This window comes from Meles meles, chromosome 15 (genome assembly GCF_922984935.1).
Source record: "Meles meles chromosome 15, mMelMel3.1 paternal haplotype, whole genome shotgun sequence".
Taxonomy (NCBI): Eukaryota; Metazoa; Chordata; class Mammalia; order Carnivora; family Mustelidae; genus Meles; species Meles meles.
This window is the reverse complement of record NC_060080.1, coordinates 22,436,427-22,456,827: the sequence shown is the minus strand read 5'-3', so window position 1 is coordinate 22,456,827 and position 20,401 is coordinate 22,436,427. Positions and strand designations below refer to the sequence as shown.

Sequence of the window (20,401 nt, the reverse complement as noted above, 5' to 3'; positions counted from 1 at the left end):
AACTACTGCTAAACCTACATAAACTCTTTCAGAAAACAGAGGTGGAAGGAAAATTTTCCAGTTTATTTTAGGAAGCCCGCATGGTGCATTTATCAAAATCTGAAAGGACAACACAAATTTCTAGACCAACATCACTCATTAAAATAAATGTGAAAATACAAAGATCTTAACACAACATTAGCAAATCAAATCTAGTAATATAAAAAAGGACAGACATCATGACTGAGAAGGTTTATTGATCCCTGGAATGCAAAGTTGGTCCAATATTCACAAACTAATTCACATAATTCACCATTTTAATAGAATAAAGCAAAACCATAGGATTGGGCCAATAGATACAGAAAAAGCATTCTACAGAATTCAACACTCCTTCATGATAAAAACTCTTAGCGAAGTAGGAATATAAGAGAACTTCTTCAATGTGGTAGAGTCATCTATGTAAAACCTACTGCTAACCTCAGCCTTAATGGGAACACATATGGCCAGATGTCTCCTCTTATCACTGTGCACAACATTGTACTGGAGGTTCAAGCCAGTCCAAGTAGGTAAGAAAAAGAAATTTAAAACCACAAAAATAATAAAGATGGAAATAAAAAAGTAAAGCTGTTAACAGATGATATGATTATGTAAAAAAAAAAAAAAACGCTTAAGAAAACTACAAAAAAACTACTAGAATTTAGTAGCAATCATGAACTTAGGCAATGTCACAGGACACTTGGTCAATACAGAAAAATCGTTTGTATACCTATATACCAGCAACAAGTCGAAAATAAAACCTAAGAAACTATCATTTACAATAAAACAAAACCACTTAAAAAATGCAAGACTTCTACAATGAAATGTCAAAATACTTCTTAAAGAAATTAAAGACCTAAATGAAAACTCTTGTTTATTGAGTCAAAGATTCAATATTGTTAAAATGTCAATTTTCCCTCTTGTTGATCTATAGATTTAACACCATCCCAACCAAAATTTCAGTGGGCATTTTTTTTTTTTTTTTTGAGGGGAAGTTGGAGTTGGAATTGGCAAATTAATTCTAAAATTTATATGGAAATGCAAAGGACCCAGAACAGGCAAAACAATCTTCAAAAAGAACAGAGTTGAGGAATTTACATTTCCTGATTTTAAGAAATATTGGTATTAGGATACCAACAGAAAAACAGACCAATGAAACACAACAGAGCATCCAGAAATACACTGAGTCATATATAGTCAATTTCTTTTGACAAGAGCGTGAAGGTAATTCAACAGAGAAAGAAAAGCTTTTTTTTTTTTTTTTAAAGATTATTTATTTATTTATTTGACAGACAGAGATCACAAGTAGGCAGAAAGGCAGGCGAGAGAGAGGAAGGGAAGCAAGCTCTCCACTGAGCAGAGAGCCTGATGTGGGGCTCGATCCCAGGACCCTGAGATCACGACCCGAGCCGAAAGCAGAGGCTTCAGCCCACTAAGCGACCCAGGCGCCCCAAGAAAAACTTTTCAACACATGTTGTTGGAATACCTGGATATATGTAAAAACAATTAACTGCAGCATCCATCTCATACCACACACAACAATTAATTTGAGATGGATCAGAGACCTAAACGTCAAACCAAAATGAAAGCTTGTAAAACAAACACAGAAGAATCTCTTCATGATCTTGTGGTAGGCAAATAAGCGTGAGGGTCCAGAAAGTATTAACATAAAAAGAAAACACTAAAAAAAAAAAAAATTTCATTAAAAATAAAAATTTTCTGCCCACCAAAAGATACTGTTAAGAAAATGAAAAGGCAAGCCACAGATTGGGAGAAAATACTTGTAATGCATAAATCTGACAAATATATAAATAACTCTTAAAACTCAATGATAAAAAACCAACAGCCTAGTTAAAAATAGGCAAAATTTGAACAGGCACTTTTGAAAAGAAGATATACGAACAAGCACATGAAAAGATGATCAACGTCATTAATCATCAAGAAATTAAGATTAAAAAACACAACGACATCTCATTTCTTCCCCTCTAGAACAGCTAAAATTAAAAGACGATACCAAGTGGCAGAGAGGATATGGAATGAATGGAACCCGGTATATTACCACTGGGGGTGTAAGCTGGTCTAAAGACTTCAGAAAAAATTTGTCAGTTTCTTGTAAAGTTAATCATACACATACTCCCCTTCCCAGTTATTTACTCACAGAATTGAAACTGTATGTCTATAAAAAGGCGCATATAAGAACGTTTTTAGCAGCTCATTTCATAAAGTCCCCAAAATGGAAACAACTAAATATATATACGCAGATGAGTGCATTAATAAATTATGGTATATTCCTACAATGGAAATCCCTCAGCAGCAAAAAAAGGAATACCATAACAGATAAATCTAGAATAATTATGTTGACTACAAAAGACACAAAAGCGTACAATCTGTATTATTTCATTTATAAGATGTATCTAGAAAAGGAAAAACTATGACATGTGACAGGGTCTGTCCTGGAGATGGGGAGACTAACTGGAAAGGGCGAGAAGGTAAGTCTGTCAGAACTCCAGCAAAAGATATACTGAAACCTGTCCACTTTATCGTATGTGAATACACTGCAATAAATATCTTTAACAGATAGCTATGCAAACCCCCACCTTCAAAGAACTCGCAATTTGATTAATGAAATGAAACAAGATAAAGATGTGAAAAAGAATAATACAAAAGAGATTTCAAAGCAGCACCCCTGGTCCTTGACTTTCAATGGTGCCACTTAATTTGTTGACTTCACGATGATGAAAAAGCGACACACAGTCAGCAGAAACATACTTTCGAATTTTTAATTCTGATCTCTTCCCGGGCTAGCGAACATGGCAGGATTCAGCTCGCTGCCGCTGCCCAGTCTGCCACGCCATCGCGAAGGTGAACAGCTGACACGCTTACAACCGTTCTGTCCTCGTACAACCATGTACACTTTTTAGTAAATTAGGTGAGCTACTCAACACTGTATTATGAAGTAAGCTTTATGTTCGATGATTCTGCCCAACTGTGGCTAAAGTTAAGTGTCCTTCGTGCATTCGGGTCGTGCTACGCTAAGCTATGGTGTTGGGTAGGTTAGGTGTAATAAATGCATTTTCAGCTTATAAATTATATTTTCAATTTACAATGGGTTTATAGGTACATAACACTTTTGAAAGCTAAAGAAGATGTGTACGTGACCAACAGTCAACTGAGACTAGGAAGACGGAAAGAAGCTGCCTGCATGTTAGCACGGATGGAGGAAACCCTAAGGAAGAATGCTGAAGATCTGAAGGGGCAGAGAGAGGGAGGGAAGAAGGAGTGAGCAAAGACACTATGGGACAAAGCAGAAGCTAAACACACGAGTCTTTTATATGTCCATTCACTGACCCTTCATATCAAGCCCATCCAAAGGGAGGAGTACAGTCTTGTTTTATGGGATCAAGTTCAGAAAGGTTAAGAGCCCTGCCCAAGTCCACAGCGCCTATCTGATTAGAACTCGTGATAGCAGCCGGGCATGGACATCTGTGACCCCAAAGCCTGTGCTCACCCAGCAGAGGGCATTTCACTTGTGCGAACAGAATTCACTGGACAGCCATGAACAAGAAGCACACGTCCTAGGAAAAGCTCGGGTCAGTGCCAGAAAGTGTCCTTCCTGAGTTCATATGTTTAGAATTTTGCTTTAGAGGAGGGAATAAACAGCTGACTCCACTCGAAGGGCTCTGTGCTGTTCATAAACCATGAGAGTGTTTATGTCACGGGCAGAGCTCTCCAAGTGAATTATAGCCTTTTACGCACTGTGCACATACAATATTTTCACAGGACAAAGAAACAGGGCGTGTAAGGAATGCTGCAGTTGACCTTTCTCTCTTTCTGTCCTTTCTCTCCAGTCCTCTCCACCAATCTCAAGCCTGTCCTGCAGGACAGCTCCCGGATTGTGTTTACCCATTACCTGGCTTTCTAACACAGCCCAGGGAAGTTACTCAGTTCAATATAAGAAGAGAGCTTTTAAACTACTTCTTCTTCCTAGTATGAGCGGCTGGCTTTTTCTTTTATTACATTTAAAACGAATCCATCTTCCCTACAGTAAAAGCAGATTTTTTTTAACGTTCCTTCAGATGTTTTCTTTAGACTGGTGTTAACATAAAGCAAATGTCTCCTGAAACTCTGAACCAATCTGTTAAGATAAACAGGCTTCACTTACAATAGTCCTGCACTGAAATCACAGGCTTGTGGTCTGCAACTCCTTGAAGACTCAATTCATACATGCTAAAATGTCTAGTTAAGAAACACACACACACACACACACACAGGGAGTTTTGCTATGGAAACCACAAGGACATGTCTGGTTCAGACTCCATAGCACATACCACAAATAACAGCCCATCTTCTAAGGGCAGATCTTGTATATACACAGGGAAAGCCCAGAAAATTAAACAACTGCAATACCTCAAACATAAAACTTATTTTTGAATCCCCCTCTTTTTCAAGTCTGTTTCAAGATATCTAAGTCTTAATCATTGTTATTAGGTATGTTTGCATATGTCTGTCGTTTCCCTTAAATAGAATTTCAGACTCGGACCTCATGGATAAAAAGGGGAAATGCAGGCAGAAAGGGCACACCGACGTCTCAGATAACACTTCTGGATTCCACATATGAACGCGAGAAGGTCTGTGTTCCTGCGGAAAGCGGCCCTGTCATTGTTGAACAGAGCCCCAGTTCTGATTAAGTGAAGGTTTTGTACCTACAGGGCATACAGGAGATGCCAGGGGTCCCCCTGGGAGGGAAAGAAGTCTCAGGGATGGGGAGACAAGAGCCAAAAGTCCTGCTAATCGAGAGCATTCTAGGTCTGGCAGGCCAGGTTTTGTTAGTACTTAACACCATCAGAAGTCTGGTATGATAAAGGCTTTGATCTCTCCTGCTGGGCTATAAATTCCAGGAAGACATGGACAACCTCCAGTGTGTTTATCACGGTTTCCCCAGCATGGAGCCCATTGCCTGGACCATGGTAGATGCTCAATAAACAGTGAGTGACTGAATGAAGAGGATGTTTAATAAATATCCTTCACACCTGTGATTCTGTGGATCTCATCATCCTTCAGGGACAGGATCACAGCGGTGACTGGATGGTTGTTCAGAGAGATAAAGTAATAACCACCGGCCACTCTAACCACGACTTATTTTTGGAAACCATGATTTTGGTCCACTGTGGCTTCAATCTGGGAGGTCATGGTTCATGAAGACTGGTGTTCCAGATACTAAACATAAAACACCATAGAACACCAACAACCAACATACTTGTACATTTACCTATCCCACAGGACTTGTGAACACTTTCCACAGATAGGTTCATGGGCAGTACTTAAATCTCTACGCTCCAAACTCTAGCTGACTTCAACCTCTATCAGATTCCCAGCCTACGTCCATAGGGATTCTACCAGTTCCAAGCTATTTGTGTAGCCATTTATTCAGATGAGGAATAATTCTGGGCAATGGCGGCAGAGATGCAATGAGGTATATAATGTTTTTTCCTTCAGAGACATTACAGTTCCACATGAAAACTCGGTACTGGACCCATGTAACTGACCACTAAGCCTAAATTCTATTTGCTTACTGTCAGCTGAAACTTCCTATTTTTTAAAAAAACAAATACAAAAGTAGCTTCCAACCCGTTCATCATCGACACCATTTATCCACAACTCTAATTCTTCTAGCACTTCTTCTCTAATCTAAATAGACCGGTAGATTTCAGATAAACTTTGCGACCTATTTAAAAAAACAAAAACACAACAAACAACCTACCTAATGAGTCTAGATAAGGGGTTGGCAAACTTTTTCTGTAAAGGGCCAAACAGCAAATATTTCTGGCTCTGCAGGCCACGTGTGATCTGCTGCAATTTCTCACTCTGCCATGGTAGCATGAAAGCAGCCATATAATAAAGTAAAGAAATGGGCATGGCTGTGTTTCAATAAAACTTTATTTACAGAAACAGGCACAGGACAGGATTTAGCCTGCGGGCAGTAGCTTGCCAACCCCTGGTCTAGATAAGGGAAATGCTCTTCTGTGTAGGAAACAGCAGGGGAGTCACTTACTTTGCTCTTTTGGCCATCTCATTTCCATCCCATCTGGGGCTGTACGGATAATTCTTCTGGGCCTGGGAATAAAGCTGTCCACTGTTGGTAAAGTGATAGACGGACTGGAATGTGAGTGTCGGCTGGTCTCGAGGGAAAAACAGGGGCAGGTCGACTGCAAAGACAAAAGAAAAGAAAACAAGATCAGGCTTAAATGTATGGGTTAAACCTGGATGTTGGGTACAGACTCTATCTGAACCACAGAAACCATCTGAGGCTTAGGTAAAAGGTATGGAGAGAGGGAACAAGAAATACCCAGGTGGCTTCCCTGCCTTCAAAGAGTTTATAATCTAGGTACACACACGAAAATCACACATAAATAAATTTAACCAATATGAGGCACGAAGTGTGCCCAGCTATGCCCTGTTCTCAGAAGCCGGGCACTCCCAGCCATGTGGACTCCTCCCACGGCACTTACCTTGTCCGGGATTCCGTGGACAAGTTAGCTGATTATCTGTTTTAAGTCTCTATTCAATCATAAATGCTTCAAATGTTGGGCAGTACCTTCCTCATCCAGCAGTGGATGGGGATGGGGTGAGCTGGGTGGAGGCTGTCCTTAAAGAAGGGATTTGGAATGGGGGCAAGAAAGCAGGTGATAATCTCTCTACTTTATAGGATACAGCCACGGGACCACCAGCAAAAATAAAGTTACCACTTTACTCCCAATCAAGCAGTGAATTCGGATACTCAGCACTTTGAAGCTTCTCCAGATGTGTTACCACATATAGTTCCTAAACCAGTGGGGGCTCCTTAGTGGAACGGAACAGGGACTCATCTGAGCACTGCATTAGGTCTGCTGTGAGAGGACAGCCTGGTTCCAGTGCCGGGTCCTAGCACGTATTACGTGCTCGTATCTGTTCATTTTGGGGTCCTTTCACTCAATTTTTAAGAATAAAATGACTCCTCCTTTTTAGTTTGAGGCAAACTGACATTATAAACACAGACTGTTTCAATAGCACATTCCTCAAGGCATATCATGTATAGTTGTGTGGATGTTATCATTTCCAGGGCAAAGAACAGGCCCATGAACTTGGGAAAATATAATAATGAGAAAAAAAAACTGTGTCTAGAATTTCCTAGCTTTCCAGAGTACTTTTACGCATTTTATCTAATTTGAGACTTGTGATTCCGTGAGGCAGACATTACTTTTACCACGTGCATTTAACAGACGAGCAAACTTGAGACACCGAGGGGTTGATTGACTTGCCTGGGCCCTAGCTAGGTGGAGGCAGGGTTCAAATCTAGACCCACAGTGCAAACCCTCAGCTCCTTCTCCTGGGCCCCATTGCCTCCTGCTCTTCACGATACAGTACAACCTGCTCACAACACAGTCGCTGTGTTACCATTACAGTTTAGGAAGCGAAAATCTCTACTGTGAAGAATGTACTGGATTCATCTTTTTGGCTACATGAAGCAGATACATGAAAATACATGCTAGCTGGCTGTGGACTGTCACCGTGCCAGTGTAGGGTGACATCTGACTTGGGCCAGGCCCTCTACGCATCCAAAACGATTTCAGGAAGGAAAAGCCAAGTTTGTAGCAAACTTTAAAAAAAAATCCCAAAAAACAAGAAACAGAAAAAATGGCCGGTGGCAGGCCCTCTTAGGTCCCTGAGTGTCTCTGACTCTGACTCAGGGCTGCAGGGGGTTTCTGCGTATGAATCAGCCCAACCCCAAGAAAGTGGCAAGACTGTGAATGTCCACTCATAAGTCACATTTTCCACGTGCCTCAGTGCAGTTTCAGCACGTGCCTCTTTGTGCCAAAGCAGAGATGCAGTAACAGGCAGGAACAATACAAAATATGAAAAACAGACAGACTTTAATTAGAAATAATCCAATTCGGAAAACCCTTTTGAGTCCCTTTACATTGCAAAGCATGATTTGTGAGATCTTCAGTCATTCTGAACAAATATTGCTTTCTAAAATTAAGTTTATATCATTTCTGATTACTCACCGCATCTCCTCTGACTAATTTTAGAAAAAATGCCCATTCACATACAGTTTAATTTGACTTCAATTGGTTTATATTACATGTTAAGTTTCCAAATATAAAACAAGATTCACATTAACCCCCAGAGCAGTCATCAACAGCACTGGGGAAAAGCATTTAGCATGTAAGTTTCCCTTCAAAAATGCAGTCATTTTGAATAATAGAATTCAGTGGCAATAATTAACCAATTTAAAGTAAGTACAGTCACATTTAGTATCAAAGTAATACAGAGAATACCGCGGTCTCCAGGATTGTCAAGCTACCAGCTTCTTCTGGGGTTTGGAACAGATTATATTTTCTTGTTCCTGTTATTTTGTTTTGTAGAAAGTGAGTTGCTGGTATTTTGACATGCTGAAAACTGATTTTCCCACCTAGTTCTGAACCATCCACTTTGACCCCCTAATTGCCCAATTAAGATCAGAAACCATTCAAAATGTGAATGTAGATTTATTTACTCAGGCAAGTGAATTGTTCTGATTAAAGGGAAAAAAACTGCCAGCCAGCTACATGCTGATATGTACCGCGATCCCAGAAAAACATTGATTGCATGATTCTTTCTCCATGGAGCTTTTTCTAAAAAAGTATAGTTGAAGCCAATATTAAAATCTGAGCACAGTAGCTGGATGATCAGCAAAGCAGGAGTGGTCAGAGTACTTGAGAAATAAAATCCATAATCTACATATGAGAAAATAAAATTCAAACAATATAAATATCTTATTCAACTTAACTAAACCGTATCCTATCTGTATCAGTCAGCAGTCAGTAAGAGGATAGGTTCTTTAAAAATGCTCTGTATATGAGAGAGTTAATAACTAAAATGTTTATGAGAAATATTTCGCATTTTTCTTGTAAGAATGTTTTGAATGGTACAAATTAGTCAGAATTTTTAAAAAATACAAAGCTTGTTTTTCTTAGTCCCAAATGTTTCTGCCACTTAACGTTTGCCTATAAAGCTAACTCGTGATTTTCTTCTCTTAAGGTTTTATTTTTAAGTAATCTCCACACCCAACGTGGGGCTCAAACCCAACTCTGAGATCAAGAACCGCAGGCTTGGCAGCCCGGCGCCCCTCACTCAGGATTTTCTGTCGCGAAGTGAAATAATGACTTGGAGGCCTTCAAACAGCTAACTCGCTCTGAGGGTACTCCCAGGGTTCCAAGCTGATTGGGCTCATAGCTTCAGCCAGATTGAAATGGAACATTTTAACCATTGGATTCCTTCAAACACAGCCCACCTACCCGCTCCCAGAGGAGAATCATTCCATTTGGTTCCGTTACTCATCGCCAGTGCTGTTTTGACAACTGCTGCCTATTTCCTTCTTCCTGTATACAGAGACTGGATTTTGGTCAGCTCTCCATCCACGGAAGGGATGGTCCTCCCTTGTTCAGTATAATTTCAAGGACCACTGCCAAAGTACGACTTTCTTCAAGAACTTGTTGAAACAAGTCCCTGCCCAACACTTGCCATTTGGTGTGACCCGGGCACGTCACAGGATGCCCTCCCAGGGCCCTGGTGCCCTGGTGGAGGGCAGAGATTGCGAGGCCCTTCTGGCTTGCCTCGTGCTGGACAGTCACTGCAGGGATGAGTCCCACGGGTCACATTCCCAGAGCTCATGGTTGCTCTGTAGGCAACTGGCAGCCATGCGGCTTTGAGAAGGAGCCGAATATGGACTGACAAACTTTGCTGCCTCCTCTATACCATGCTGGGATTCGGAAGGACAGATGCGGTTTTGCTTTCTCTAGTAAACAAATTTAACTGTCCCCAAATGCTCATCCTTTCACCATAAGACGAACTCATGAGAGCTGTATCTAAATTCCTAAGACTGTCTAGAAGTTTGTCACTTCTCCGAAGACCTCACGATGGAAAAATGGCCTTGAGCAGCCAAAAGGAATGCCACATCACATAGGTGACACACAGGACAGCTGTCAGGTAGGTACTCAGAGCACTTGAGGCACAGTTCTCCCAAGTTTGGTCACAGGATCTTTCCAGAAAAAAGTAATCTAACTATGGCAAGATTAGGACAACGTTGGTATATGAACAGTAAGTCATGATAACTAGCAGTCTGGTGCAGAGGAAGGAGAGAGAATAGTAAATAAAACCAGACTTAGGAAATAAAAAATAATCCCAGTCTGGGGCCATTCAGCATAGAATGAAAAGCCCAATCATCCCTCAAGCTATTAGCATATTGTAAGTGATATTCACTCCCAATCTTGGTAACCTGGCAGACACTCTTGGTTCCCTACTAACAGCCATCAAGTCTCCATCCTTTTCTTTTCTTTCTTTCTTTTAAACAGAGAGAAGGGAGGAGGGACAGAGGGAGAGGGAGAGAGGAAAGATCTTAAGCCGGCTCCACACCCAGTGCAGAGCTCAATGCCGGGCTTGATCTCATGACCCTGAGATCATGACTGGAGCCGAAATCGAGAGTCAGACATTTAACCAACTGAGCCACCTAGGTGCCCCTCCATCCCCCTTTATTGTGGGAAGAGCCCTCCTCCCACTTCAGAGTCCCAAAGTGCTGGGTGTTTACTCTCTCAGCCTTCTCTAAGACCAAGGCATGGAAATGTGACTCAGTCCTGCCAATAAGACCCAAAGGGAAGTTAGCTAGGGGTCTTCTGAGAAATATTTTCCTCTCTGAGTAAAGACAAGTATAAGGAGAAGCCCCCATTTCATTCTTGCCTAGATCTTGTCATGTGAGACCTTGAGGCTTGGAGCTGTGCACTCACCTTGTGACCACGAGGGGAAAGTCAGCCTGACATCAGTGAGTGACTGAATTCATCAGCCCTGGAATGCCCAGCTCTGGATTCCTTGTTATGTGAGACCACTGCGAGTCCTAATTACTTAAACCTCTTTTAATCAGATTTTCTCAGAGTTGTAGCCAAAAGCATCTGAAGAAATGTTATTTCTTGCAGCTTCTGTTCAAGAGGACAGGATAATTGAATAACCAATTTCAGAAGTATTTCCACCAAGCATGGTTGAAAATATTCAAGGCACATAAATAGGAAAGTCTGAGTTGTCAGGAAAATGCAGTTCTGTGGGACAGTTCAATACTCGAAAATGCCAAACAAATGAGGGGTTAACCATAATTGCTTCCCTGGGAGTCACATCATCGGATATTTTCATCCTTATTCACAAGTCAGCCGTTATTTCATTTCTCCAAACCTTCCAAACGCTATATTGCTGCATTCTTGGGTCAGCAGGAGAGATACTCATGCCTTCACTTTATGGTGGTTATGGCGGTGTTTCCATTTCCAGTCCTCTGTAGGCTCTCCAGTTCCTCGAAGCCTTGTTAGCAGAGTTTTAACCCCATGTTGACTTGCTGTAAAGGTCCCTCCGACGATGACTTCATCCGAGGTCAACTCTCCCTGAGAATAGTTTGCTCACATCTCATTCCCCGGCTACCCCCGCAGTGGGCACACACCCACCCAGCAAAGTCTGCCATTTATTAACTGACCATCCCTTACCAACACCGTCTTACTAACTGCACGCTAAACCTTTGAGACACAGGGATTCTAACCACTAGAAAGGGAAATGCCACACATCCAAAGCACACTCCTACAAGAAATATAAAAGGAAAGGTTTCCAGTTCAGAAGTATCCCTACCCAAGGCACCGAAAATCTAATGGTGTCTCCTTTACCATCCCTGTCTCACATTTAAGTGACAGGGGAGATTAAATATTAACCAGATTTTGTTGAACTGGCTTCAGAGTTTCATTAAATTTTGTGAGATTTATTCATACAGACAGGTTACCTGTGCGGTTTTAATATGACCCAACTCAGCCCGATCCTTGAATTCTGCTGTAAATTCTCAACATCCTAATACGGGAGGAGACAGTGTGGTATGGTGGAAAAAAGCACAGCCTTTGGAGTCAGACAAAAATGGGTTTAATTCCTAGCCCCACCATTTATTAGTGGTGAGGCCATAGGTAAAATATTTCATCTCTCTGAATCCTGATGTTCTCATCTACAAAATGAGGATAATTCTTTTCTCGGCAGTGCTGACAAGACTGGACAAAAGCAGAGCAGGTCATAAATACATATGCATTCCCCTCCCCTTCCCCCCTTCCTTCTTTGTTTGGTTTTCAGTCTGGCTTCATCCTCTGTTCCTGGTATGTGAAATTTCTAACTACAGCATAAACACTCACAGCACGTAAGTTTTAGCTATTTTGATGGCACTTTCTAAACTTTGGGCAGACCTCCCCGTCTCAGCATATAGAGTATGCTGGAAATAGCTTAGCCTTTTCTGGATGACAGAAAGCACATGGAAGAAAGCATTTCTACATGATGGCCTCAAGTGTTAAGGAAGACTTAGCCTGCTCCTTCCCAATGCCTCCTACCTAAGGGCCAGACCTCCTAAGCTGTGCACAGGTGAGAGGTGCCGTGCCCTCAGAGCAGCCCACCGAGGTCCCCAGGGCTTAGGAGGAGTGACTTGCTGTCTGTCCGCTGATGCCAAACTATCTCTGCTTCATTTGTTTCCTTCTTCCAGCCAGCGCCTTTGTGCTTTGCCACTTCTCATCAAGGCCAACTCTCAATGGCATCTCTCTGTGTTCCTCTTCCGTTCTCTTTGTCTCCTTCATTCCACAGGCGTCTCAGCTTCTGAAGAGTCGGGTGCTACATCCCCGACTCGGGGATGGTCCTCCCCGAGACCAGAAGATGGTGCCGAGCAGGTGCTGCCCGGGTGTGAGCTCCGGGGTGCCTTCCTCCAGCCCTGCTCACTGACGATCTCCTCCTCCTCCTCTCCTTTCTGTTTGTCTCCTTCCAGGTTTACGGTTGTCCCAGATAGTTGGAGTTACGGGAAATCTGGTCCCTGCTTATATTTTGTTTAGCATCTGCTTTTGAGGTACTTTATAGATATAAATGAATCATCCCAACACCCAATGAGACATTCGCATAAAACTGTAAGAAGAACCTCAAGATAAAAGGGATGCCATAGCGCCGGCCAGTGAAGCGTGAGGCTCTCTCACTCTGCCCACAGAGACGAGCCCAGACTGAATCGAGTAGGCTTCTCCTCCCACGAGATCACAGGTTCTCGGCTGAAGTAAGCATTGGCGTCACCACGGAATTGACAGTGCGGCTGCCTGGGCCTACCTCAGACCCCTGATTTTTGAGAAGGCACATTCAGTGAGGCTGCTGTTTCTCCCCGGGTCGGACTCACTCGGACCGTGAGCTCCCAAGGGTGAGGGCCAGGGATTAGTTATTTTAGTATTTCTAGTCTTTGGAAGAGTACACGGCATAGGGACTGACTCTTAATAAATGCTTACTGCACTGAAGGAGCGTGTGAGGGAACTGTAAATTCAAACCTTGAGGTCGTCCCATTTCATACCCACTGGATTGACAACAATTTTAAAACCCAGCAACGCTCAAGGGTTGTCAGGGCAGTGGGAATTCTCATTCATGGATGAGAATGGAAATTTCTATAACCTCTCGTACAACAGAAGGGAAGATATACGTATCGCGGAACTCAGCGACTCCACTCCTAAACTACTATCCCATGTACATAAGAGGACACATGGGAGAAAGTTCACTGTCGCACTATTTGTGGTAACGAAAACTGGAAACATGTCAAGTGTCTAGCTACAGGAGCCTGGATAACTACCCTGTGGTATATTCTTCAGTGGCATATCTTAACAGTATATATATTTAATTCAGAAGAGCGTTTCCTCAGGCCTAGCTCCTTGTTCAATCTCTCAACCGGCTCTTGCTTCTGTGACACAGTCCAGGTCCCACCTTCTTCCAGGAAGCCTTCCTTGATTGCTCTGTCACTCAGTGATTTCTCCATCCTCCACGGCCACATAATCCAGTCGTGGCTGGACTGCTAACAGTTCAGTGTACTTGATATTTTATATCCTCTACATGTGTGAGCCTGGGCCGGACACACACGGTAGTCGGCTGATACATAACCAGGGATTGGCATAGATTATAAAAGTGAGGAAACGTTGATTGCACTAGACATGTAAAAAAGGAAACATGTTTTTATGAGATGCAGAAGGAATCGAGCAACAGAGAACACCATAAATAGCATTTAATACTGTTTTAACTTCTATCTTTAAAAGAACTTAGTCATCAAAAAAAAAAATAACTTAGTCACAATAAATAAACTCCTGGCCTGGGAGGATTAAAAAAGAAATCTGGCTAAATTAGGGAAGAATCTGATGAAAAGAATCCTTAAATAAGTGAAAATATATTCAAACGCCAAGGCGTTAGCACTTAAAAACTAGGCAGTCTTTTAAAGCGCCCTAAGCTTTTAATTAAAAAAAAAAAAATCCGTGGACAAGGTACCAAATGTAGATGATCAGAAGGAAAAGGACGCATTTGAAATAGTTCAAGTAGAGGGATTGATACTGGTCAGTTTAAAATTCCATCTTGAAGAACTGGAACATCCTGCCAGGTACAAATTTACAAACACAGTGACTGCTCCAGAGCAAAAGATGACTACCATGGCCTTAGGAAGAAAAAAAAAAAAAAACGTCTGAAACGAACGTTGTTTTATTAAGGGATCTAGTTATGAGCTTTATATTCTAGAGAAAACAGCAGCAGGCATCCAATGCGACGAGCATTCCTGGAGCACTGACTAGGAGCTGGCTCTAGGAAGGCCATGTGACCAAAGCTGGGTCCCCCTCCGAACAGTGCCAGCATGCACTTGACTCTCACTGTCCTCGGGAAGGGAGACAGTGGTATGGCTTATAGTTGAGGTAGTAACCACCACGGGGTCTGGGGTGGAAAGAGAACCTGTCTAAAGCCTTCCAGAAGCTTCGGGGTGCCTGGGTGGTTAGTCGGTTAAGCATCCAACTCTGGATATCCGGCTCGGGTCCCGAGGTCAGAGTTGTGAGACTGAGCCCCGCGCTGGGCTCTGCACTGGGGGTGGCGCCTGCTTAAGATTCTCTCTCTCCCTCTCCCTTTCTAAAAAATTAAAACAAAACAAAACAGAACAGCTTCCAGAAACCTTATTAGATGGGCAGGACCTTGAAAGACAAGTGGGGTTTTGACAGGTGGGTGCAGCAGGAGGATTCTGACTGGGAGAGGAGGGAGCAGGGGAGGGGATTCCAGGCCGAGGGAACCGTATTGGTCAGCCACAAGAGAGAAGAGTATGTCAAACTGTACAGAAATGTGAAAATAAAGCAAAGAAATACGGACACTTTTCTATGAGCAGTGTTAGCCTGGAACATTCCTAGAGGAAATATCCCATCCCACTCACTGCAGAGGGTCAGAAGTTTTCCTATAACGTAAATAACCCCAGCATAGTATAAATCTTCCAGAATGGAGAGTAGAATGCACAAATCAAGAATCACTTTTATTGGTTCAAAATGGGGCTATCCTATGACCCAGGAATTGCACTACTGGGTATTTACCCTGAAGATATAAATGTAGTGATCTGAAGGGGCACATGCACCCGAATATTTATAGCAGCAATGTCCACAATAGCCAAACTATGGAAAGAACCCAGACGTCCATCAACAGATGAATGGATAAAGATGTGGTGTGTGTGTGTGTATATATATATATAATGGAATACTATGCAGCCATCAAAAGAAATCTTTCCATTTGCAACAACATGGATGGAACTAGAGGGTATTATGCTGAGCACAATAAGTCAGTCAGAGAAAGACAATTATCACATGATCTCCCTGATATGAGGAATGTGAGAGGCAGGGCAGGGGGTCATGGCACCAGGGAAGGAGACAAACTATAATAGACTCTTAATCTCATGAAACAAACTGAGGGCTGCTGGGGGGTGGGGAGGAGGGATGGGGTGTTTGGGTTATGGACAGTGGGGAGGGTATGGGCTACAGTGAGTGCTGTGAAGTGTGTAAACCTGATGATTCACAGACCTGTACCCCTGAAGCAAATAATATATTATACATTAATAAAAAATCACTTTTATTTATTATTAGAGGACAGCAGCTGTGCACTCCTCAGTCTGGGGACTGATTCCTCTTTACAAAACATCTCTTAAGACTTGAGCGTCCCTCATAGTCATGGGAGGCACTAAGGAAGAAGCCTGAGGATAATGGGCTGTTGGCCATTTACGGGAGTCTTCCATTTTCTCTCAAACAACTCTGACTTTCTCTGTGGACAATCCATAGGAGGGCCAGAGATTTGGGACTGGATTTAAGATTGGAATGGGACACAGTTTGAGTCAAGTGTCTGACAGTGCTTGGAAACCATGCCCCTCAAGTGTGAGTCTGTGCTTCCTCATAAGACGGGGTTAGGATCCTGGGTCACACCATGTCATTCTGCTCCAAAGAAACCTCCACCAGTCTATTTTTCATTTGCATTGCACTTTCCCAGCATTCTCCACTCCGGATTCATACTGTGCTGGGATGCTGAAATTATCAGAAAATCGACCCACTAGATTAGGTGGTATTGGGTATCTTCCCTAGAAATGTTCCGAGAGAAGCCACTGCATTCTTTGTGGCTTTAGGTTCAGTCCCATCTGGTGAGATGGGCAGGAAATAGCTATCTAGGTGAACTTGAATGTTCAGGTCAAGAAAGCACGTGCTCTGTGCATGCCGAACTAGGCTCCACTTAATGGGTGTACAACTTTGGCATATAAACTGGTTTCCCCTGAGCCTCTCTCCTCATCCATCAAACAAGAAAATCTCTAACCTCTGGGTTGGAAATAAAGCATGTGGTACAGTATCTGGAGCCTAAAAGAAATCAAGAACAGGATGGTACCCTGGGAAGAATATGATCTTTGGAATTTGACCGATCTGGGCTTGATTCCTACTCTCCAGTTACCACGTGGCTGACCACAGGCAATTTACTAAACTCCCTGAGTCTAGGTTTTCTAATCTTTAAAATGGGATAATACCTACCTTGCAAGGCTGTTGAGTGCTTTACACAATATAATGAGTATATATAGACTCCTTGGCACATAGCAGATATCCATAAATGAGACCTATGATTACTCATTTTCTCTTAGAAGCAATTACAACAAACAAACAAACAAACCTGAGTCTATGTAATTTCTTTTTCCAACCTGACTTCCAGCCAACAAAATGCAACCCGTAGATTAAAAGTAGCCAAATTCCTTCAATTAATCTTCTAACTTCGTTCTGCCCAGATTTCTATTTGAGGCAAATTCAGGAGTCCTTTGGAACCCTACACTTGGAATTCTACGATCTTCTTCCTTCAAATAAAAAAAGATCTGGAGCATCTAAGGTCAAACGGAGTTTTGCAGCAAAAGTTGACCCGGAACAGAGAACAGCTGAAGACAGACGAAGCCTGGTGAGAACGTGGCCAGACGGTTCCCTTTTGTGCTTGGATACCGAGCTGCTCTCTCTGTTCACAAAGAGGCTTCATGTAAGTTAAAGGCTTTTTCTTTTTTTGCTATTTATTCGTAAGTGGTTTTATGTTTTGAAAAAAAAAAAAAAAAGACCAGAAATATAATCAGTCTTCCTATATTTAAAGATTACTATTTGCGAACTTCCATGTTTTTGTTTGGTGGCTACCATTTGGGACCCAGCTCCTTGGTCATTATTTCTTCTGTGAGAACGGGGCGGGGGGGGGTGCAGTAGGGAATGGGAATGAATTCGTGTTCTTCCCTGATAGCAATTCTCATCAGAAATGTCGTTTGAGAGGAAAGTATGATCGCTGCGGGAAACGATGTTTTTAAATGGCCTTATTCTCCTATCTCACTAACTCCGAAAAGTAAAACTGTGTAAGCTGAGGTGATCCCGTGGAGGCAAGCCCTCGAGCTGACCGAGCAGCTTGGTCTGTACATTCAAATGTGGAAGAGGAAGAGAATTTTCAGGCAAAGGCTGGACCCAAGTGACCTGAGAAAAGCACTTTCACATTCAGTAACTGAGGCTCTATTCTTGGAAGCTCCTCAACTTTTCTTTTTTACTGATCTTGACAGACATCCTTCTGAAGTAGACTTCACATTTACTTCTCTCACATCCCGTTCTAAATGGCTCCAAGTGAAAATTGTAAATATTGACTCTCAGAGTGGGCCACACGGTCATGACACCAGGCAGGAGCAAGCCAGCCTTTATACGAATTGTCTGACGCCTGCTGTCTGCAGTCTCTTGGTTCCCTCCACCCCTCCCTCCCAGCTGGGGCTACTGGATCTGTACACCTGCATGCTATGGACTGTCTACGGGCACTCAAGCTGCTGGAAGCTTGGGAACTAGCGCGCCTGCCTATTAAAAGGGAGGAGAGCCAGGCCTCGAGGTTTCCCTGCGAGTAAAATACACAGACTCTGTGACCCCTCTTTAGCCAACTCCCTTCCTCTCGGCTGTGTTTTGACAGGTGTGCTCACAGGGTAGAGCTGAGCTGCAGAGAGGTGAGATACTTACTTTAAAATCTCCATGTCTTGTCACACAGAGGCCACACTCGTTAAACAACAGTAGAGAAAGGGGCCGTGGAAATCATCTGTGTGTTTGGTAACTGAGTAGTGTGCAGTACGGAAGGGCAAGCGGTCTGAGTGGCCACCCCGAGGACTCCAGGGGCCCTGACCCCACGTCCGGTGAACTACACTGGCCACTTGTAACCTGGCGCATCTCCCGGCAGGAGCCAAGGGGCTGCAGCTACCTGGATGCTTTTATAGAAAGACTCTGGGGTCTTTGGTACCTTAACTCTGAAACATCTCTTGACAGACAACAGTTAGACGTGGGTAGTTCTTTGTTTTTGTGGTAGTTTTTGGTTTTGTTTATGCTAAGAAACAGGAAGGAAATCAACATTTATCAGACACCTACAACATGCTGGGTACTTTCTGCCACACGACTCTCTGTTGCCTCTTGTCACTAGGGAGCAGGCCTGTCCCTGGGGCAAGCCCAAGAACTTGCTGGCAGCCATGAAGAAGATGGGCTACTCGCAGACCGTCTGGATCTGGAGTCTTAGGATCTTCGCACCTCAAGTGCTACCAATTATGTTAACCGCTTGTCTCTGACATTCTAGAAGGAGTTTCCCCTCAGGGGCATGTTGGCTCATCTGCCATCTCAGCCAGGGTTGCTGTGGGCAAGCAGGCTCTCTGGCCATTGAGGAAGAAAGCAAACAAGAGAGGGCCAAGAGGGCGGTGTGCAGTCCCCACAGAACTGGAGGACGAGGAGGCATTTGTTTTTCAGACCCTGTAAGTTCAGCTCCAGGGTACAATGATCTCAGACTTCTAAGACTTTTTATTTTTGATGTTTCAATTTTCTTGTTTTCTTCCTCTTGACTGGGAAAGGATTTTATGTTTGTATCTATGGGGTTTTAATGGCATTTGACACTGTTATTCATTTCTGTTGTTCTCCCATGGTTTCCGTAACATTGTATTGATCTGCTACTTCCTTTCCTTTTACTGTCTTCTCTCCATCTGCTTAACAGCCCCTCGTTCCCAAAGCTCAACTGAGGGACTTATTAACCCTGAAGGCTTGGCCCTCAGCTTTCCTCCTTTAGAAAGTCCCAGAAAATCCCATCTATCCATACCCTCTGACGACTTCAAAATCTCTGTATCTTTCCCTGACCGCTCGCCTGCCTTCGGTCTCGCAATGCCAGACGTCAGGTGAATGCCAGGACATAAGTTTTTATGGCATAAATCTGTTTTCCCATATACTGTCTCATGTGTACTTTTCAAGCTAGACCTATTACCCCATTTACAGGTCAGAACACGGACACTCAGAGACAGAAATCAGTCTGTTGAGAATTATGGTTATGTAATAGTGCTGGACCTCAGATTTAGGTCTTCAGTTTCCGAACCCAGTGGTTCTGGTGCCATTAGAATGTTCTACTGTTGACGGGGGAAGAATCATACCGCATGTCTGAAAGAAAAGCCACTGCTTGCTCCTTGTTCACTCACATCCAGGCTGGGTCATATTCTGCCAATATTCTGTCACCTGACCCTCTGACATCTGTTTCCATCTCTGGACAGGCTCATCCTACAGGCACTGTCTTATTAGGAGGGGACTGGTGGGGGTCGGGGGCCATGTCTACCCCCATGGTGGAGAAACAGAAGTGGGATTTTTTTTTTTTAAAAACAGCAACCCTACTCTACACAGCTGAATCCACTTTGTCTTAAGCCTGTCATGCCCATCATTTTAGGTCTGAGGCAACTACTAATCATTCACACCTGAAGTAATTCAATATGCTTCCTCTGCCTCTGGGAATTGCTTTTCTACCTGTCCTACAACCTGATGCCAGCTAAACTGCCTTAACTGTACCCCCTGTTCTAGCCCATACAGACTAACCAAGGTCTCCTGGATAAAAGTACACTTTCTGCATTCTAGTGGGGGCAAGTCAGATGAGGCCTATCTAGCTTCTCCTTATAAAGAAGGTCTGGAACAGCCGTCGGCTCTGGTTAAAAGACCAAGACTCGAGCACAAAGGTTGAA

General features: G+C 43.0%; 1 protein-coding gene across 1 annotated transcript in view; it reads right to left on the bottom strand.

Moving 5' to 3' along the window:
• Positions 1 to 20,401, bottom strand: part of BABAM2 (BRISC and BRCA1 A complex member 2) — a 409,960-nt gene that overhangs the window by 28,729 nt on the left and 360,830 nt on the right. Inside the window, exon 11 of the mRNA XM_045978616.1 lies at positions 6,068 to 6,221. Coding sequence (XP_045834572.1) covers positions 6,068 to 6,221 — 154 coding nt within the window. The remainder of the gene's footprint in view (positions 1 to 6,067; positions 6,222 to 20,401) is intronic.